This window comes from Sorex fumeus, unplaced genomic scaffold (genome assembly GCF_029834395.1).
Source record: "Sorex fumeus unplaced genomic scaffold, SorFum_2.1 ptg000226l, whole genome shotgun sequence".
In the NCBI taxonomy this organism is placed as follows: domain Eukaryota; kingdom Metazoa; phylum Chordata; class Mammalia; order Eulipotyphla; family Soricidae; genus Sorex; species Sorex fumeus.
The window spans coordinates 2,173,122-2,193,274 of NW_026606283.1; the positions used below are offsets into that span (position 1 = coordinate 2,173,122).

The 20,153-nt window shown below is 53.6% G+C and overlaps 1 protein-coding gene across 4 annotated transcripts; it reads left to right on the forward strand.

Moving 5' to 3' along the window:
- The first annotated feature begins 29 nt into the window (after positions 1 to 29).
- On the forward strand, positions 30 to 16,350 carry GORAB (golgin, RAB6 interacting). Of its 4 annotated transcripts, XM_056108582.1 has the most exons (5): positions 30 to 169; positions 1,603 to 1,963; positions 5,438 to 5,539; positions 10,340 to 10,480; positions 16,065 to 16,350. In XM_056108582.1, exons 1-5 carry the CDS (start codon positions 109 to 111, stop codon positions 16,333 to 16,335), a joined length of 936 nt encoding a protein of 311 aa, XP_055964557.1. In that variant the 5' UTR covers positions 30 to 108; the 3' UTR covers positions 16,336 to 16,350. The 4 variants fall into 4 exon arrangements, with proteins under 4 accessions (XP_055964557.1, XP_055964558.1, XP_055964559.1 ...); XM_056108583.1 differs by lacking the exon at positions 16,065 to 16,350 and having other exon boundaries at positions 10,340 to 10,484; XM_056108584.1 differs by lacking the exon at positions 30 to 169 and having other exon boundaries at positions 1,848 to 1,967.
- The last annotated feature ends 3,803 nt before the right edge of the window (positions 16,351 to 20,153 follow it).

Genomic DNA, 20,153 nt, shown 5'->3' on the forward strand with positions numbered 1-20,153 from the left:
CGCTGATTGGCTGCCGGGCCCGGGAAGCCGGATGTGGCCGCGCTGTGCGTTGGCAAGTGGCGGCGGGGCGGCTCGGGGCGTCGGGGCGCGGCCGGCGACCCCGGGCGGATGGCGCAGGGCTGGGCCGGCTTCTCGGAGGAGGAGCTGCGGCGGCTGAAGCAGCGCAAAGGTAACGGGCCGCCGCGCCCGGGCGTTTGTGCGAGGGGGAAGGGGCGGGGCTGCCGTTTCCAAGGGGGCGGGGAAGAGGGGGCGGCCCTGGAGGACTGCGTGGAGGAGGCGGCGGGCTGGGGGGGGCGGGGAGATCCTTCGTTCACGTGCCTGCAATTGGGGAGGGGCGCGGGGAGCCTGCAGGCCGGCCTCTGGGAGGGTTGCAAAGGGGTGAAGAGGAAGAGGGACCTGCATCCAGGCCGGACAGCGCGGGGAAACTGCACCATGGGGATGGACGTCGCCGTGCAAAAGTGGGGCAGCGACCTGTGCGTTCCCTTCCCGACCTCGGGGTCGCCATCGTTCCCTTCCCTGGGTGGTTTGTAATAGACCCTCATCGATAGGCCCGGATGGAACATACAGGGGTCAAGGCGCTTGCCTTGCATGTGGCCGACCCCAGATCTGTCCTCATCACCCCCCTACATGTAGTCCCCCAAGCATCGCCGGGAGTGACCCAAGAGCCCCGAGCCAGAAATCGCACCCCCTCAGCTGCTGAGATTGGCCTAGCCCCCCCCCCTCCTTGCCCTTCCAGTGCCATGTGTCCATTTTATCAGCTATCAAAACCAAGTCGAATTCTGCAGCTGCCCATCCTGTGAGCGGGCACGGGTACGGACCGTCCGGATTGCAGGACAGATGCATCTTCCTCCCTTGCCTCAGCTCAGATTGTTTTCAGAATTAGGTGCACACTTTTTGGTGAGAGGTTCCGCAGACCTTGGGGACCAGATCAGAGATGAGAGCAGGCAATGTAGGGTTCGCTGAAGATCCCTAGAAGCCGGAGAATTCGCTCCTGTCCCTTCGACTCTTCCTACCGGCGTATCCAAAACGCCCCTGAAACCGCTTGGATTTGAGAGAGGCGAAACCCCTTTGAAAACCCGTGCACGGTTTCAGGCACGCAGACGGCGACAGACCCCAAGACAGGTGCAGAGCCTTTGCAGCCGTCGACCTAGTGTGAGTTCTAGTAAAGAATCAGCGTTTGGGGGCTGGAGTGATAGCACAGCGGGGAGGGCATTTGCCTTGCACGCAGCCGACCCAGGTTCGATTCCCTGGCATCCCATAGGGTCCCCCGAGCACTGCCAGGAGTGATGCCTGAGTGCAGAGCCAGGAGTCAGCCCTGAACATCGCTGGGAGTGCCCCAAAAAAAGCAAAAAAAAAAAAAAAATCAGGGTTTGATTCCAGCCAGTCCGGAAGAAGAAAAGGCCCTTGTGTCCCAGGGCCTAACTCTCAGACAGGCAGGCAGCTGTCTGTCCCAGAGGGTCCGAGATGGCTCTGGGTCCTGGGCTTCTACTGCCGAGAAGCGGGGAGAGCACTCTGCCAGTTCTTGGGGGGGGGGGGCATTGTCGCTATTCAGCGCGTCGCCGCAGTGAAATTTAGCCCCTTCTCCTCTTTTTCTCTCCCCAGATCCCTCTGAGCCGCAGCGTCGGCTTCCTGCAAAGAAAGACCGCCAGCAGCTCCCGCGGGAGAGGGCCCCACCCGCGCAGAACCAACGGCTTCTTGGTGTTCAGCATGGAGGAGGCGGCAGCCCACCAGAGCAGCTGCCTCCTGCCCCCAAACAGAATCTCTGTCCTCAACCTCCCCGTCCTCCGTCCCCTGCTCCCCCGAGCCCTCCCGTGCTCCCCGCCGGCACCGGGGATGGAAACGCCCGGGACCTGGGGCGTCAGGGCCCAGATGTGGGACCCACGAATTCCCACGAAGGCCCCCGAAGTGCTGAGGCTCACCCCCCACAGCCGGACTGCAAGCAGGAGACAAAGAAAGTGGAATTGTTAGTAAGTCTATATATCCAGGAGACGTTTTTCCATGTTACGTCCCCCCAGCCCCCAAGGGGGCTTTGAAGAAACCAGAGTCTAAACGTTTTCTTGCTTTTACGTCAGCGGATTCGGCCGCCGTCCTTGTTACGCCGACTGCGTAGTTCCGCTTCTCAGGGGCAGTACCTTGGGGTCAGAAAGAATACTGCAGGGGCCGAGCAATAGTTGCACAGAGGGTGTTGCCTTGCACGCAGCCCACCGAGCCGGGTTCGATCCCCGGCATCCCCCAGGGTCGCCCGAGCACAGTGCCAGGAATAAGCCCTGAGCACTACTAGCCTCAAATCGATGTCGAAAGAGGGAGAGAGAGGAACCACGCTCCTAAAACAAATTTGTTGCTAGAGCGGCATCAAGTTGGGGCTCACAAGCAAATCTCTCAGGATCCTGGGCCACCCTTTGTGCACCCCAGAGTATTAGATGCCTAGTATTAGTAAGTAAGTAAAGGCCCTCCCGTTGATCGTCGATTTGCTCGAGCGGGCCCAGTAACGTCTCCATTGGAGACTTTGTTGTTACTGTGTCTGGCATATCGAATACGTCACGGAGAGCTTGCCAGGCTCTGCCGTGCGGGCGAGATACTCTCGGTAGCTTGCCGGGCTCTCCGAGAGGGGCGGAGGAATCGAACTCGGGTCGGCCATGTTGGCTGCGTGCAAGGCAAACGCCCTACCCGCTGTGCTATCGCTCCAGCCCACTCGAAATATAAAGGTAAAGGTAAAGGCCCTCCCGTTGATCATCGATTTGCTCGAGCGGGCCCAGTAACGTCTCCATTGGAGACTTTGTTGTTACTGTGTCTGGCATATCGAATACTCTCGGTAGCTTGCCGGGCTCTCCGAGAGGGGCGGAGGAATCGAACTCGGGTCGGCCGTGTTGGCTGCGTGCAAGGCAAACGCCCTACCCGCTGTGCTATCGCTCCAGCCTAGTATTAGTTCTCCCCAAATTGAGTATTCCATTTCCAGGTACATCTCTGCTCCCCGAGAAAGGGCCTTTGTAGCGCAGAGTGCGCGTGTAGGAAGCAAAATGATGAACAAGTTCGGCCGTGCAGTGTCACTCTTTATAGCCGTCACTGTGTGTCTGCTAGAATCGCTTCCGGGGCTCAGTTCCACAGGCAGAAATGGCCGTTCTCCAACGAGGAATCAGTACCCTCAGACTTACTTTTTTTTTTTTTTTTAAATCTTTTTGGGTCCCACCCAGTGATGCTCAGGGCTGACTCCTGGCTCTGCACTCGGGAATTACCCCTGGCGGTGCTCGGGGGACCCTGTTGGATGCTGGGAATTGAACTCGGGTCGGCCGCATGCAAGGCCAACGCCCTCCCCGCTGTACTGTCGCTCCAGCCCCTATTTATTTATTTATTTTTATTTATTTATTTTTTTTTTATTGATTCACCAGTAGGGCATTTGCCTTACAAGCGGCCAACATGGCCGACCCGAGTTCGATTCCTCCGCCCCTCTCGGAGAGCCCGGCAAGCTACCGAGAGTATTCGATATGCCAGACACAGTAACAACAAAGTCTCCAATGGAGACGTTACTGGGCCCGCTCGAGTAAATCGACGAACAACGGGAGGACAGTGACAGTGACAGTGACCACTGCTCACTGGCAGGGGGAGAAAGAATGGCATTTGCTTCTGTCTCCCGTTTCCCGAGCCTCTCTCTTTCAGGGTCTTTTACGTCTCCCCCTGCCTCAGCCGTTCTCCCGTCTCTGCTGATTCCGACTCTACTGTTTCCGGTCGGCCAGGGGTGTCTGCCCACGAGATCCTCCTGACCAGCCACGTAAATCACGAATCCACACCGGCCCCGCCACATACATTTAAATGCGTCTTAAGCCCCTCTCATCCCCCGAGGCCCAAGGCAGAGGGGATGGGTTGAAATTGAACCGGACCCCTTAGCCGGGATGTCTCTTGGGAAACTGTTCTTTATGGAGAGAACGGTTGTGGTGTTCAATGTGAGGCCTGGGGTGTGTTGCGAGGGATTAGCCAGACTATCCCTGGGGTGCTCAGGGGACCCCCCCAGGGTATACCTGGCAATGTCTGGGGGGACTGGGCCGTTCTGGGGAAGAAGCCAGGGTCTGCTGCGTATAAGGTATGCACCTTAACCCTGTACTTTTTTTTTTTTTAATTTTTATTAGTGAAACACCATGAGGTACAGTTGTAGACTTACAAACTTTTGTGCTTGGGTTTCAGTTATACAGTGATCAAGTACCCATCCCTCCACCAGTGCCCATTCTCCACCACCACTGATCCCGGTATCCCTCCCACCCCCCTCATCCCCCCATTCCACCCTGCCTCTGTGGCAGGGCACTCCCTTTTGTTCTCTCTCTCCTTTTGGGTGCTGTGGTTTGCAAAAGAGGCAATGGGTGACAATCATGTTCAGTCTATAGACTACTTTCAGCATGCATCTCCCATCCAGGGCGGATCTTCCCAACACCCGTTATTTGGTGCTCCCTTCTCTATCTGAGCTGCCTTTTCCCCTAGCATGTGCGGCTGGCCTCCAGGCCATGGAGTGAACCTCCTGGTACTTATCTCAACTCTTCTTGAGTGTTTGACTCCCCTTCTGTTGCTTTATATTCCCCAGATGAGTGCAGACTTTCTACATCTGTCCCTCTCTTTCTGACTCATTTCACTTAGCATGATACTTTCCATGTAGTACCACTTGTATGCAAATTTCATGACTTCATCTTTTCTAACAGCTACATAGTACTCCAGTGTGTAGTGTGTAATGTGCTTTTTTTTTTCCTTTTGGGCCACACCCGGCGATGCTCAGGGGTTCCTCCTGGCTCTGCACTCAGGAATCACTCCTGGCGGTGCTCAGGGGACCCTATGGGGTGCTGGGAATCGAACGCGGGTCGGCCGCGTGCAAGGCCAACGCCCTCCCCGCTGTGCTATTGCTCCAGCCCCTTACGACTCAAGTCTTAAGCTCAGAGTGTTTCGCTCTTTAGACTGTGCAAGGGTTGGAAAGAACCAAATAAATTGAAAGAAAACGAAGGAAATAAACCGCGGTTATTGTCCTAAGGTGGTTCTCGGGGAGAGATTTTAATTAGAGAAAAATGTCTCCAAGCTAGAACATGGCATTTGCTGCAGGCCAATTTATTTTGCTCTGCTCTTGCATATAATACATAATTAACTCCCACAGTCGCTTTGTACTCCGAAAAAACACCACGGTCCTCTGGCTTCCAGTTTGCGGGTTCTGAGATTATATACATATAATGGATTTCAAAGGGCCAATTTCTGCGTGCCTCCTTTCCTTTAAATCACCGTCTTTGTTCCTCATAGAGAAAACTAACGAGCTGCAGCTGGGCCCCTCCTAGGACTTTTGTAAGAGAATGTCCATAATTTGCCTGATTAAAGTTTATACTCGGGGGAATGTGACGGCTAAGGTGTGGGATGGGGTTTCATCAACTTCTTTTAATACTTCTTTTTTTTTTTTTTCCCCCGGGTACACCAGGCAAGAAAAATCTCGCTGGGAAGTCCTCCAGCAAGAACAGCGACTGATGGAAGAGAAAAATAAACGTAAGAAAGCTCTTTTGGCTAAAGCTATTGCAGAAAGGTGAGGCACTTGGGCTCACGCTGGGCCCGCGGGGTCTGTCTTCATAAACCGCCTTTTCCTCTGCAGCCAGCGACTCGGGGCTCGGCCCGAGGTGCTCTGGGAATTGCACAGAATCATCCCTCCAGCCTTAGCTTCGCGGAGAGACGGGGCGCCGGGGGCCTGGGCGTGCGGAGACTCACAGAGGAGCGGTTTGAAGCCGCCGCACACGAGGCCCCAGGCAGCCGGCAGCCAGCACTGAGTTAGGTCCTACCGCTGGGAGCCCCGGTCACCTGCCCTGGACAAGGGGTTGGACCCTGCGACTGAGCTTCCCACCCCCAGCCACTGTGGATTTTGTGGGCACTGTTTTCACACGTGCCCTGCCTGCAGGGAGGCTCTGGTCCTGCCCCCACTTGCTTGATCCCCACAGACAGCCCCCATGAGCACTGTCCCACTGACGCTCCTGTGAGCACTGTCCCACAGACAGCCCCTGGGAGCTCCGTCCCACAGACAGCCCCTGTGAGCACTGTCCCGCAGACAGCCCCCGTGAGCACCGTCCCACAGACAGCCCCTGTGAGCACTGTCCCGCAGACAGACCCCGTGAGCACTGTTCCTCAGACAGCCCCATGAGCACTGTCCCACGGGGTGCCCTCGTGAGCACTGTCCCGCAGACAGCTTCCATGAGCACCGTCCCACAGAAGCAGTTCTGCCCGTTGGGTGCGAGTGTCATCTGGACAGCAGGCCTGGGCCTTTACTGCCTGTCCTAGCCCCTGTCCAGGCGTTTTTGCAGCCCCCCCCACTGTCTCTCCGATCATCGGTGACCCTCAGAGGGCCAGTGACGAGGCAGCCCCTGGAGCCTCCAGGAGCCTGACAGGATTCATCTGGGTCGAGCTGTCATCGGGGCTGGGGGCGGGAGAGGGAGGCAGGTGGGTACCAGCTACAGAGAACGTTCTGGGCTGGAGCAGTGTGACAGCGGGAGGGCGCTGGCCCCACTCACCCTACCAGAAGTCAGCCCTGAGCACAGAGCCGGGAGTCAGCCCCGAGCACAGAGCTGGGAGTCAGCCCCGAGCACAGAGCCAGGAGTCAGCCCTGAGCACAGAGCCGAGAGTCAGCCCTGAGCACAGAGCTGGGAGGATCCCTGAGCACAGCACCAGGAGTCAGTCCCAAGCACAGCCAGGAGTGATCCCTGAGCACAGACCCAGGAGTCAGCCCTGAGCACAGAGCAGAGAGTCATCCCTGAGCACAGCCAGGAGTGAGCCCTGAGCACAGAGCCAGAAGTTAGCCCCGAGCACAGAGCCGGGAGTCAGCCCCGAGCACAGAGCCGGGAGTCAGCCCCAAGCACAGAGCCAGGAGTCAGCCCTGAGCACAGAGCCGAGAGTCAGCCCTGAGCACAGAGCTGGGAGGATCCCTGAGCACAGCACCAGGAGTCAGTCCCAAGCACAGCCAGGAGTGATCCCTGAGCACAGACCCAGGAGTCAGCCCTGAGCACAGAGCAGAGAGTCATCCCTGAGCACAGCCAGGAGTGAGCCCCGAGCACAGAGCCGGGAGTCAGCCCCGAGCACAGAGCCGGGAGTCAGCCCCGAGCACAGAGCCGGGAGTCGGCCCTGAGCATAGAGCAGAGAGTCATCCCTGAGCACAGAGCCAGGAGTGAGTCCCGAGCACAGCCAGGAGTGATCCCTGAGCACAGAGCCGGGAGTGAACCCCGAACTCAGCCGGGAGTGAGCCCTGAGCACAGAGCCGAGAGTCACCCCTGAGCACAGAGCCGAGAGTCAGCCCTGAGCGCAGAGCTGGGAGGATCCCTGAGCACAGAGCTGGGAGGATCCCTGAGCACAGAGCCAGGAGTCTCCCAAGCACAGCCAGGAGTGATCCCTGAGCACAGAGCCAGGAGTCATCCCTGAGCACAGAGCCGGGAGTCAGCCCCGAACTCAGCCGGGAGTCAGCCCTGAGCACTGCTGGGTGTGGTCCCCTACAGAGCAAGCAAGAATGTTTGGGACACGTTAGTGTGCGGTCTGGCTGTTTTCTCCAGACCTCGGCCTCTCACCCGGCCCCAGAGGTACTGAGCACTCGGGTGCCTGCCCTCTCCCCTGCCCTTGCAGCCCGTTAGCGGAAAGCGTTTAGTCTTTGTCTCATTTACGACCCAGAGCACGGAAGAGATGTGAGGCCGACATAAGGCGATGCCGTCTGCTGAACTTATTAATGAGGGGCATCGAGGACCGTGAAGGGAAAGGAGCCCCCTTCCCCTCGGAGGCTGGGGGGTGTGAGCTGCGCCACTGCGGTTTCGTGTGGGAGTTTCATTCTCCCACGAGAATGTGTGTGAAATCTTGAAGCGAGGGAAGTCCTGATTAAAGGCTTGCTCTTGTGTTTATTCTGCCTTTTTAGGGTGTAGCCTGCCTACCCTGGGTGGTGAGAGGCTTTTTTATTTACGTATGTATTTCGTCGATTGCCTCGAGCAGGCCCCAGTAACGTCTCCTTCGTCCTCCCCTGAGATTTTTTAAAAAGTGCCACATTCAAGGCTCTTTCAGGGTTAGGAGAATGAGACCCATCCTTGTTACTGGTATTTGGCATATTGGGGACGCCACGGGAAGTTTGCCAGACTCTGCCGTGTGGGCAGGTTACATTCCGTAGCCTGCCAGTTTGTCCAAAGTAGGAATGAGATAATAAGATGTCGTGTGGCCGCGTTTGTGGCCGCGCGCTTCCGGGAGCTGGGTTTTATAGCCTCTGAGTCTTGGCCGTTGATGGGATTACACGGCGCCAGGGGGCCAGTTGGTGGGTGTGACCCCCACCTACTGGAATTCGGAGGATCTGGGTGAAGGATGCTCAGCCCCGATCTGAGTAGGCTGGGAGATCTCAGCCCCGGGACCCGCATGCCTGTGTTCCTCTGCCGGTACCTTCATGCGTGTGGAGAGTGGTCTCAGCATGGTGGTGGCTGGTCCTGGAGGTCTTCGGCTGCCGGAGCCCTGGTCGGGGCAGGGAGGGAAACTCAACCCGCTTCCTCCAAGGGGCCCCGGCGAGTACAGCCAGGCGCGGGGGCAAGAGACTCTGCATGTATGTATTTAAATTTCTTTTTTTTTTTACTTTTTTGGGTCCCACCCGGCAGTGCTCAGGGCTGACTCCTGGCTCTGCTCTCAAGAATTACCCCAGCAGTGCTCGGGGGACCCTGTGGGATGCCAGGGATCAAACCCGGGTCAGCTGCGTGCAAGGCAAACGCCCTCCCCGCTGTACTATCACTCTGGCCTTGGCCGAGACACTTTTTTTTTTTTTTAATGAATCATCCTGAGACACAGTTACATTTCAGTCATACAGTGATGGAGCATGCATCCCCCCACCATTACCCATTCTACACCACCAATATTCCCAGTATCCTTCCCGCCTCTCCTATCTCATTCCCCTTCTCTCCCTTACACATCACCTCCCACCCCTGCCTAGCCACCTCTGTGGCAGGCACATTCCCTCTTTCTCTCTCCTTTCGGGTGTTACGCTTTGCAATACAGGTACTAAGAGGCCATCACGTTTGGTCCTCTGTCTACTCTCAGCACACATCTCCCATCCCGAGCGATCCCTCCAACCATCATTGACTTAGTGGTCCCTTCTCTACCCCAGCTGCCTTCTCCCCCAGCATGTGAGGCCGGCTTCCAAGCCGTGGAGCCATCCTCCTGGCCCTTATCTCTACTATCCTTAGGTGTCAGTCTCCTCTCATGTTACTTTATATTCCACAAATGAGTGCAGTCATTCTGTGTCTGTCCCTCTCTCTCTGACTCATTTCACTCAGCATGATACTATCTCCATGTCCATCCACTTATATGCAAACTTCATGATCTCATCTTTTCTAACAGCTGCATAGTATTCCATTGTGTGATACGCTCTTAAATGAGGGCAGAAGGGAGAGTTTCGTTGCAGGGTAGGGGTTTCGGGGCCTCACTCCTGCGAGGGATGCCCTAACCCCCACTAAGGAAGAGTGTTTACATTGGCGCCTCAGAAGAATTCCAAGGACTCATTGAAACAAAGCAATGGAAGTTTGGAGGAGTGTCCTAGAAGAGTCACGGCAAATGGATGCTTTGAGACAGACAGAAATCACTATTCATACGGGGGCCACTTCTTGGGGTTCCCTAATTGGCAGACAAGTGAATTCTGGTCTCCAGCAAGAACTGGGGAGGCTCCGATGTAGGGAGAAGAAGCAGGAAGATTCTCTCGCGGAGTCCTGCCCGCAGGCATGATAGAGACCTAGGAGAGGTGGATGCCAGCTGTCACTTAAAGCCCTCTCCTCCCCCCCCTGTTAAAAGGAAAAGTAACTTCCCTTGTGACTTGTTCATAGGTTAATTGTTCTTCCCTCCTTCAAAGGTGAAAATCACAGACTCACAGAACGCCGGGGTAGATTCGGAGGAGGCCAACCTGGGTTTGATCCCCAGTGACCCAGGGCCCCTCCAGGAGTGATCTCTGAGCACAGAGCCAGGAGTCAGTCACAAGAAAATAAGATGGTTAAGATGTTGGCCAAGCTGAAGCTTCTCCCCACATGCACTGAGTGTGTGAACGATGACGGTCTCAAAGGCTCTTTCCTTGGGGGCTGGAGCGATAGCACGGCAGGGAGGGCGTTTGCCTTGCACGTGGCTGACCGGGGTTCGATCCCCAGCATTCCATAAGGTCCTTTGAGCACTGCCAGGAGTAATTCCTGAGTGCAGAGCCAGGAGTCCGCAGCCCTGTGCATCGCCGGAAAGCAAAACAAGTAAAGAAATCGAAAAGTTCTCTCCTCGTCTTGGTCCCAAGACCTGGGGTGCTTTCAGGCCGGGGTTTGCGACGCCCCTCACCACTCTCCGCCCGCCCCTCTAGATCACGCAGGACGCAGGCGGAGACCCTGAAGCTGAAGCGCATCCAGAAGGAGCTGCAGGCGCTGGACGACATGGTGTCGGCCGACATCGGCATCCTCCGGAACTGGATCGACCAGGCCAGCCTCGAGTACTCAGCCGCACGGTGAGTGGGGCCGCCTGTTTCCCCCCGCCTGCAGCTCTGATAGGTTGCTCCGCTCGCCCCCTCACCACCCGTCCTCACCTCTGGCCTGTAGAATATTCTTCACCAGCCTGTTTGGGTGTTGCTGGCATTGTTTGCTTATTTATTTATTTATTTACTTATTTATTTATTTTGCTTTTTGAGTCCCACCCGGCGATGCTCAGGGCTGACTCCTGGCTCTGCACGCTGGAATCACCGATGGGATGCCGGGCATCGAACCTGGGTCGGCGACATGTGAGGCAAACGCCCACCCTGCTTGTGCTATTGCTCCGGCCCCTGCGTTGCTTTATTGATGTGGCCGTTTTTCCCTTTAGCGTTTTTGGTGGTGGTGTTTGTGTTGTGGGGACACTAACCGGCCGAATGTCTTTTTTTTATTTATTTATTTTTTTTAATTTTTATTAGTGAGACACCATGAGGTACAGTTGTAGACTTACAAATTTTTGTGCTTGGGTTTCAGTTATATAATGATTGAGTACCCATCCCTCCACCGGTGTCCATTGCCCACCTCCAATGCTCCCAGCATCCCTCCCACCCCCCATCCCCCCCACCCCACCCTGCCTCTGTGACAGGGCCCGGCTGAATGTCTTGCTTCCACACTCTCACTTCCGGCCCATCTGCAACTGAAGCCCACCCCCCCTTCCAGTTCTCTTACTAGGAAGAGCAAGTTTATTTATTGATTGATTGGAATATGAGCCTATTTGGGACTGGAGCAATAGCATGGCAGGTCGGGTGCTTGCCTTGCACGTGGCTGAGCCGGGTTCGATTCCTCCCTCCCTCTCAGAGATCCTGGCAAGCTATCAAGAGTATCCCGCCCACACGGCAAAACGTGGCACGCTCCCAGTGCATATTCGCTATGCCAAAACACTAACACTATTGGTGCCTGCTCGAGCAAATCGATGAACTACGGGAGGACCGTGCCACAGTACAGTGCAGTGCCTATTTGAATGAAAATGGCACCCGGGTTCTCTCCTATGTTCTCTTTTCCGTGACGCTTGGTAGAAAACGGTTTGCTCTCGTGTCTTTTCTTGGTTTCCACCACGGACGTTCATTTTATTTATTTTTTAAATCATCAAAACCATCACAGCGTCTTTAAAATGAAGTAACACATGTAAAGAATTACATGAACTTTGCAAACAGATAAAAGGGCAGAAAATTAAGTCCCATTTCAGGCTTTTCCATTTTCTTCAGCGACGCTTTAATCATCCCGGCTTGTCCTTTTTCACCAGGGAGCACTGTGTCGGTGACTCAGCGGCCATGTGTCCTCGTGGGGACCCTGGCCACCAGCCAGGAAGCCTCATTAGTCCAGGCCGAGCCACGCATCAGAACGTTTACGTCACCGTTTGATAAAGCGGAAATGCGGGCTGTGGTTTTTAATTTCATTCTTGATTGTTTTGAGAAAGGGGCTTGCGGTTGTCCTTGGGGCTCCGTAATTGTTGCCCGACCACGTGCCGTGGGAGAAAACGGGCTGCCTGTATTAATTCACTGCCCAGATCAACGCCAGCAGTAGCTGATAACTAACTGGAAGTTGCACGTTCCCATTAGTGAGGTTTTGAGGGCGGTAACCAAGATTTTACTAAGAGCCTACTCAGTCTCGGGGCTAGAGCGACAGCACAGCAGGGAGGATATTCTGCCTTGCACTGTGTCCAATCCAAGTTCAATTCCCAGCATCCCTGATCACCGCCAGGAGTAATTCCTGAGTGCAAAGCCAGGAGTAACCTGTGCATCGCCAGCTGTGACTCAAAAAGCAAAAAAAAAAAAGAGTTAACTCGGTCTCGATGGTGTCACACATTTCATCCCCCGTGACTTGTTTTCTGGAGGAACGTGGATATGTCCGAGGCCTGTGTGTGAGGGGTCATGTGATTCTGGCTTCTTCAGCAGAAAACAAAACAAAAACAACATCGGATTGTTTTAATTCTGTCTCAGAGGAGGGTAGAGAAGAATGCCTTTCTAACTTGAACGTTGCAGAAGAAATTCCCTTAGTATTCGCCTCCAGAGAATCCTCAGGAAGTTGGGATTATTCATTAAAGGAGAAAAGCATCCCATCCTAGGTGAATGCTTATAAGGAAACGTTCATTTTCACTGGTAAAAAGAGTTTCCATTCAATTTTATTTTTTTTTGCTTTTTGGGTCCCACCCGGCGATGCACAGGGATCCTTCTGGCTCTGCACTCAGGAGTCACCCCTGGCGGTGCTCAGGGGACCCTATGGGATGCCGGGAATCGAACCCGGGTCGGCCGCGTGCAAGGCAAACGCCCTCCCCACTGTGCTATCGCTCCAGTCCAAATCTACGTCTCTTAAGATGCTAACGATGACAGTTCCTTGGGGGTGCAGACGTGACATGCTGCCTCTGGCCCTCCGTGCTGGAATGTTTGAGGTTATTTTGAAAACCCTGATTCCCAAATCCCGAGTCCAGCGGGACGAGGTGGCTGTGACAGGCATCCCATGGCCCTGGGGCCTGTCCATCCCCGCCTTCTCATCCGGGAACCCCCTGGGCCTCTTCCCCCTAAGAAGATCATATTTCAGATCCAAATGCATAATCCAGGATGAGCTCCTCTCGGAGGCCGGCCCTCCCAGCATCATTTGCGATGGTCCCAGGTTCTAGGAAGCAACCTGTGAACATCACCTGGGGGTCACAGGTGCCCCGTTTCCCCTCTTGATTTTTCTGAGAGCTATAAAAAAATGCCTTGAAGGGCCCATTTTCTCTACTCTGCCAAAATGGAACACATTCTCCGTGCTATCCCATGCAAGCTGAGAACAGATTCCCAATAGACTTTCTGGGGCCAGAAAGGAGAGGAAGGTCCCTGCGTGTATCTGATGCAGGTCTGATCCCCGAGCACAGACCTAGGAGGGGCCTCTGAGCACTGCTGGCCATGGCCTTAACCACCCCCGTCTCCCCCAAAACCACCATTTCCTGCCTTCTCTCAGACCTGGATGGCTGCAGCGTGAGGGGCGGTGGTGACTGCTTTAACCATCACTTCATCCTTTCGGGTCCTCCTACATTTTCTGTTTTCTTACCGTTGAGAAAATTCCTCAGTTGATGAAACGGCAAAACCTGTCAAGGTGTGGGAGTCTCGGAGAATTGGAAAGTTTACCACTGAGCGTCCACAGACGAGGGTGCTGGGTTTGTTTCCACGGACCAAAGAAAACCTGAGTGTTTTTGCTCTCATGATACTGGCAGTTGCCAAGTAGATTTGGTTTTTTTGTTTTGTTTCGGTTTTTGAGTCACACCCGGCGATGCACAGGGCTTAGTCCTGGCTCTGCACTCAGGAATCACTCCTGGCGGTGCTGGGAGGTACCCTATGGGATGCTGGGAATCGAACCAGGGTCGGCTGCATGCAAGGCAAACGCCCTCCCCGCTGTGCTATCGCCCCAGCCCCTAGAATTTGTTTTATTCTATTTATTATAAATCTGTCACTGTCACTGTCCTCCCATTGTTCGTCGATTTGCTCGAGCGGGCCCAGTAACATCTCCATTGTGACAATTGTTACTGTGTTTGGCATATCGAATACGTCACGGGGAGCTTACAGTCTTCGCCATGTGGGCGAGAAACTCTCGGTAGCTTGCCAGGCTCTCCGAGAGGGGCGGAGGAATCGAACTCGGGTCGGCCGTGTCCGCCACGTACGAGGCAAACACCCTACCCGCTGTGCTATCGCTCCAGCCCCTAGAATTTGTTTCATTGTTTTTTTTAAATATAAGAAAAATTTTAGCTCCCTGGAAAGACAGCTGAGAAACACTGAAAATCATGACTTAGGTTAATCCTTACAAATCGTTTTAATTTCTCAGAAAAGAGACTAAAATCTCACAATGCATCTGTGGAACCCCATGGCACACCTAGAGTTAACGATTGAGTTTCCAAAAAGAATTCAGGATGCCAAAACCCAAAGACAGTTTCTTGAATCCTTTAAATAACATTCATCAAGTCATTGACTGTCCCTATAAAATAACCGCACGATGCTCTAATGACATTTCCAGTTCGGTTTGTCTGTCTGTTTTGCATAATGCCCTTCTTATTGGGTTCCTGACGATGTATTCAGACCCTCCCTTGGAATTTCCCCACCTGACCCCCGGGCCGACGGGGCAGTTTGTGAAACTAATCAGTATTATAAATCACGCTGTACAAAGGGGAAGATATGCATACTTCTGGCCAAAGAATTTTAAATAAATAAACAAAACACAAACTCTTCGGTGATTTAGTTGGGCAGAAAGATCCGTGGAGGCCCAGGGAAGGCTTCGCAGACATGAATTTCAGGTCTGCATTCATGAGGCCAGTGAGCAAAGGCGTGTGTGGTTAAAGTCGGGGGCTTGGCGGGGAGGGCCGGGGGCCCACATAGACCTGGGGTCAGGCCTCTTAAGCTGCATGCAAGAACGTTCATGACAGGATACATAAGAAGTAATGGAATAAGAGCGGCCGGTACTCCCAGAGTTCCGTTAGGACCCGTTTGTCACGGGCTAGTATGAAAAACAGGTTGCAAGGAAGAATTTTCAAGTAGAAACTCCACATCCTTACATTTTGTTATTTTTATTTATTATTTTTATTTATTTATTTATTTTGCTTTTGGGATCACACCTGGCGAGGCACAGGGGTTAATCAGGAATGCACTCAGGAATCACTCCTGATGGTGCTCTGGGGACCCTATGGGATGCTGGGAATCGAACCCGGGTCAGCCGTGTGCAAGGCCGACGCCCTCCCCACTGTGCTATCGCTCCAGCCCCGATCTTCATTTTTAGATCCGTGTTGAGTGATAACATCTCACAACAAATTATGAGACTTGTTACTGTTTTTGGCATATCAAATACGTCACAGGGAGCTTGCCAGGCTTTGCCGTGTGGGCGAGATACTCTCGGTAGCTTGCTGAGCTGTCCAAGAGGGGTGGAGGAATCGAACCCGGGTCGGCTGCATGCAAGGCAAATGCCCTACCCACTGTGCTATTGCTCCAGCCCCTTATTTAATAATAATTATATCAATTGTTACATATTTATATTTATGTAAAATAGTATATTTTTACATATTATTATTATTGGTTTTGGGGTCACACCCAGCGATGCTCAGGGGTTCCTCCTGCCTTTGCACTCAGGAATCACTCCTGGATTTTGAGTCACACGGGGGACCCTGTGGGATACCGGGGATCGAACCCGGGTCAGCCACGTGCAAGGCAAACGCCCTCCCCGCTGTACTATTGCTGGGAATTGAACCCAGGTCGATTTTGGATACCCCTGTGAGGATTTTTAAATTTTTACTTACTTATTTTTGCTTTTTGGGTCCCATCCGGCGATGCACAGGGTTCCTCCTGGCTCTGCACTCAGGAATCACTCCTGGCGGTGCTCGGGGGACCCTAGGGGATGCCAGGGATCGAACCCAGGTCGGCCGTGTGCAAGGCAAATGCCCTCCCTGCTGTGCTATCGCCCCTGCCCCGATTATTATTATTATTATTTGTTTTTTTAAGTGTTACTGCTCTGATGACCAAGTTGGGGTCCTCCAGTTCTGGCGCGGACGGGCCGTTTCCTCAGCCCCCTGCACCAACCTCCCCTGCCCCTCCTGTGTCCCAACAGGAAGCGCTTTGACAAGGCGGAAGCGGAGTACGTGGCGGCCAAGCTGGACCTGCAGCGCAGGACGGAGACGAAGGAGCAGCTGACGGAGCACCTGTGCGCCATCATCCAGCAGAACGAGCTGCGCAAGGCCCGCAAGCTGGAGGAGCTGATGGCCCAGCTGGACGTGACGGCCGAGGACCTCGGGGACGACCGGACTCCCGGGGAGGGACAGGGCGAGTGTCCACAGCCGGAGCCGCCGGCGCAGACGGCCCCCGAGGCCGTGCCCACATGACCCTGCCAGGCCCACCCTGCAGACCCACCCCTGCTTGTATTCCCCCCTAAGCTGGGTTTGTCGCAACGTCTCACCACCCCCAAGGTCTCGTATTGTCCCCGCCTGCATCGGTGGCACCGATCACCTGAGTTCGATCACCTGAGTTCGAGCCTTCACTGTATCTTTATGGCTGGGCCACTATGCAGGGTGAAGACAAAGGCCCTGGGGTGAGAGGTGGGAGCCAGGGAGATACCAAATGGGGGTGGGCAAGAGACCCGCAGCGTGACGGGACAGATGGACCCCCTCTGGGGACACACTCCAGGATGGAGCGTCTGAGTTGCCAGTGCAAGTAAAAAAAGACACACAAATTAAGGTAACGGGGCTGGACCGATAGCACAGCAGGGAGGGCGTTGGCCTTGCACGCGGCCGACCCAGGTTCGATCCCCGCCGTCCCATAACGCTCCCCGGAGCCCCACCAGGAGTGATCGCCGAGCGCAGAGCCAGGAGTAACACCTGAGCGTCCCAGGTGTGGTCCAGTAAATCAGTAAGGGTGGAGAGAGAACTCAGCAAAGGAGGGAGTGAAGTGGGTGTCGTGGGTGAAGCATCCCAGAACCACGAGACACCCTAACCTAACTGGACGCCCTAACCTAACTGGACGCCCTAACCTAACTCAGTGTTGCACTGCAGTACTGGGAGGCCACTCTCGACGTGGGGCTCTGGGCTCCGGTCACTCCCAGCTGCTCAGGGGACATCCAATGGCCGAACCCAGGGACCCAGTGAGCAGACCCTGTCTCGCCCGTTGGTGCTGCCTCCTCAGCCTTGTTGCCTGGCTTGGTTTCTTCCCTTTGTCTTTCAGTAGGTTTAGTTTGCCCGTAGGTGTTGGGTACCACACCTGCAGATCATAAGCGTGTGTGTGTGTGTGTGTGTGTGTGTGTGTGTGTCTGTGCATATCACATGTATGCAGTCTGCCCTCTCAGCATTGATCGGACATTAAAACATCTCTATTTCTTTCTCATCAAAATATTACTCTACGAAGCAACAACAACAAAAAAATCTCCATAGCTGTCGGCTGTATAAGCAATATTTAAAGTGTTCTTGCAACTTTTGGATAAAGAATTGACATATTTTTCTTCCTAAAGCTGTCCGTAAATAATGTATTTTATATATTGGATATAAAGTGTCCCCTGACAAAGCATTTAACTTGTTAAGACGATGGTTTTTCTTGGTATTTTAATAGCTGTTGATGGTCACTGTTACTCTTACTAATACTTGACACTACTTCGTGCTCTGTAGGGGCATTCTACTTTTTCCACAGACTCTGCTAAAACTACTTTTGAGTTATGACTTGTTTATGAGAAATGCAAAAGAAGAAAGGAAACGGGTAACAATTTAAGTCTTAAAAACCAAAGACTGAAAAACGTAAGACTTAATAACTTTAGAACAATTATAAGAGAACTGAAGAATGCAAACTCCATAGTAGTCGCATTGAGATGCCTTTTTTAAAATTTTTTTTTTTTGCTTTTTGGGTCACACCCGGCGATGCACCGGGGTTCCTCCTAGCTCTGCGCTCAGGAATCACTCCTGGCGGTGCTCAGGGGACCCTATGGGATGCCGGGGATCGAACCCGGGTCGGCCGTGTGCAAGGCAAACGCCCGACCTGCTGTGCTATCGCTCCAGCCCCGAGACGCCCTATTTTTAAGTGGGTTGGTTTGACAGGATGATCTTCCAGCCACAAGGAAGGTCTGTATTTCATTTTTAATTTTTTTTTAATTTTATTTTTATTATATTTGTGTCCAAGGTTGGGCTGGAGGGATAGCACAGCGGGTAGGGCATTTGCCTTGCATGCAGCCAACCCGTGTTCAGTTCCTCCACCCCTCTTGGAGAGTCCAGAAAGCTACCGAGAGTATCTTGCCTGCGCAGCAAACCTGGCAAGCTCCCCGTGGTGTATTCGATATGCCAAAAACAGTAACAACAAGTCTCACCATGGAGACGTTACTGGTGCCCGCTCAAGCAAATCGATGAACCGGAGGACAGTGCTAGTGTCAGACATCTGTATTTTACACGATGTCATTCATGCTGACGTTACAGCCTTTCATCGCGGACTTCTCTGAAGAGAGCCACCGATGTCTGCATTTATATTCATTGACAGAACCAAAAAATGTCAAGTTCCGTTGTTCAAATACACTTTATTCTTCTAAGGAACAACCAAGTCTGATGTGTTTGTTTGATCTTGGCTCCTGAGGCAGATGGAGAAATGAAATGGGTGGGGGGGTGGAGGGTGGGGGCAGATATTCTCGGGTTAGTCATCATTTTGGGCAGAGATTTCACTGGTGGCCATCGGGGTCATTTTGAACTGAAGTTTTGAGCATGGCTGTGACGCCCCTTACACGTGTCGGGCCCTGGAGCTTGGTACCACCCGCCACTTGAAACTATCCTGCCAGGATCTTTCAGATGTGTCCGTAAGAAGTCCACTCTCACCATTTCTTTGAAAAGGTCTCGTGGGCTGGACAATAGTCCAGAGGGCAGGGCACGCGGCCGACCCGGGTTCGATCCCCAGCATCCCATAGGGTCCACTGAGCACCGCCAGGAGTGATTTCCTGAGCATCGCCGGGTGTAACCCAAAAAAGAAAAAAAAAAAGAAATCCCCAAAAAACACTTTCACTCTGGATTTAGCATCAGAGCCCCTCAAAGAGCCTTATCTAAATTCTTCCAAGCCACCAATGGAGTTATTCTGACCCAGGCCAGGCCCAGTGACCTCTGGAACAGATGCTTGAGGTCCAATATTTCTTAGGCATCGAGTCAGCGTTTTTAAAGGGGCCGGGGAGGGAGAACCCAGTCAACCAGGAGGGATAATCACGTCCCTTCTCTTCAGAGATCTCAAAGCCTGAACGAACCCTCTGTGGGATTGACTCAGGACTCTCATCTGGGGCACCACTTCCTCCAGGTCAGGCTACCTCACAAGCACCTAATTTCCACCAGCTGTCTCAAAAGCTCATTAGCGGCTATTTATGAAAGAAAGACGTCACTCACTCTGCAGTTCCATGTGGACCAAGGGGTGAGAGAGCTTCACTCAAGCATCAATCCTTAATGCTCCTTAAGGCTCCTCCTGGTCGACTTGGGGGGTGGGGGTGGTGGCTGAACTTTCCGCTCTTCAGGACTTAACATATTTGCGGGGAGCACAGTAAATGGTTGGGACACAGAACGTGGCCAGAGCCTTCAGAATGCCCAGATTTTCTAGAACATTCCAGAACATGCCACTTTATCTGTTGCTTGGCAACCTAGGAATGGATTGGTACCTCTCAAACACACAAAATGAAGTATTTCCAGGTTAACGGTGGGCATGTTGGGGGCAGCTCCCGGTGCTGTTTGGGGGTCACACCTGGCACTGTTGGGCCTCAGAATTTGGTCCCTGGGTTCAGAGGTGCCAGGAGTGAGGGGACATTCAAAGTTAGCCTAGGATCAAAGTTGGGGCCTCACCTTGAAGCTATTTCCACAACCCTCAAAAGATCCCGGTTTCGAATTAAAATTTGCAGTCACTGGGGATGAGGACAGGGTTAGGGGTGTCGTGTGACCTTCTGAACAGCCCCGGCGTGGCCCCAGAGGCCCCCTGAGCACCACCAGGGCCCCAACACCACCTCTTCGGGCTTGAGCACTGGACAGCGAGTATCACTGGAAGTGACCCTCATTCCTGAACACCGCGTGGGACCCCTCCCCCCCAAAAAAAACCCAACTAGAATCAAAGGCTCAAGAAAGAACTAGAAAGGAGGCTTTGGGGGGGGGGGTTGTTTTTTTTTGTTTTTTGTTTTTTTTTTGCTTTTTGGGTCACACCCGGCGATGCT

Bases quoted from the DNA above. Each gene is read 5' to 3' on its own strand.
- GORAB (XM_056108582.1), top strand. From the start codon at position 109: ATGGCGCAGGGCTGGGCCGGCTTCTCGGAGGAGGAGCTGCGGCGGCTG. The intron at 170-1,602 runs GTAACGGGCCGC...TTCTCTCCCCAG, and splicing joins GCGGCTGAAGCAGCGCAAAG to ATCCCTCTGAGCCGCAGCGT. The intron at 10,481-16,064 runs GTGAGTGGGGCC...GTGTCCCAACAG, and splicing joins CTCGAGTACTCAGCCGCACG to GAAGCGCTTTGACAAGGCGG.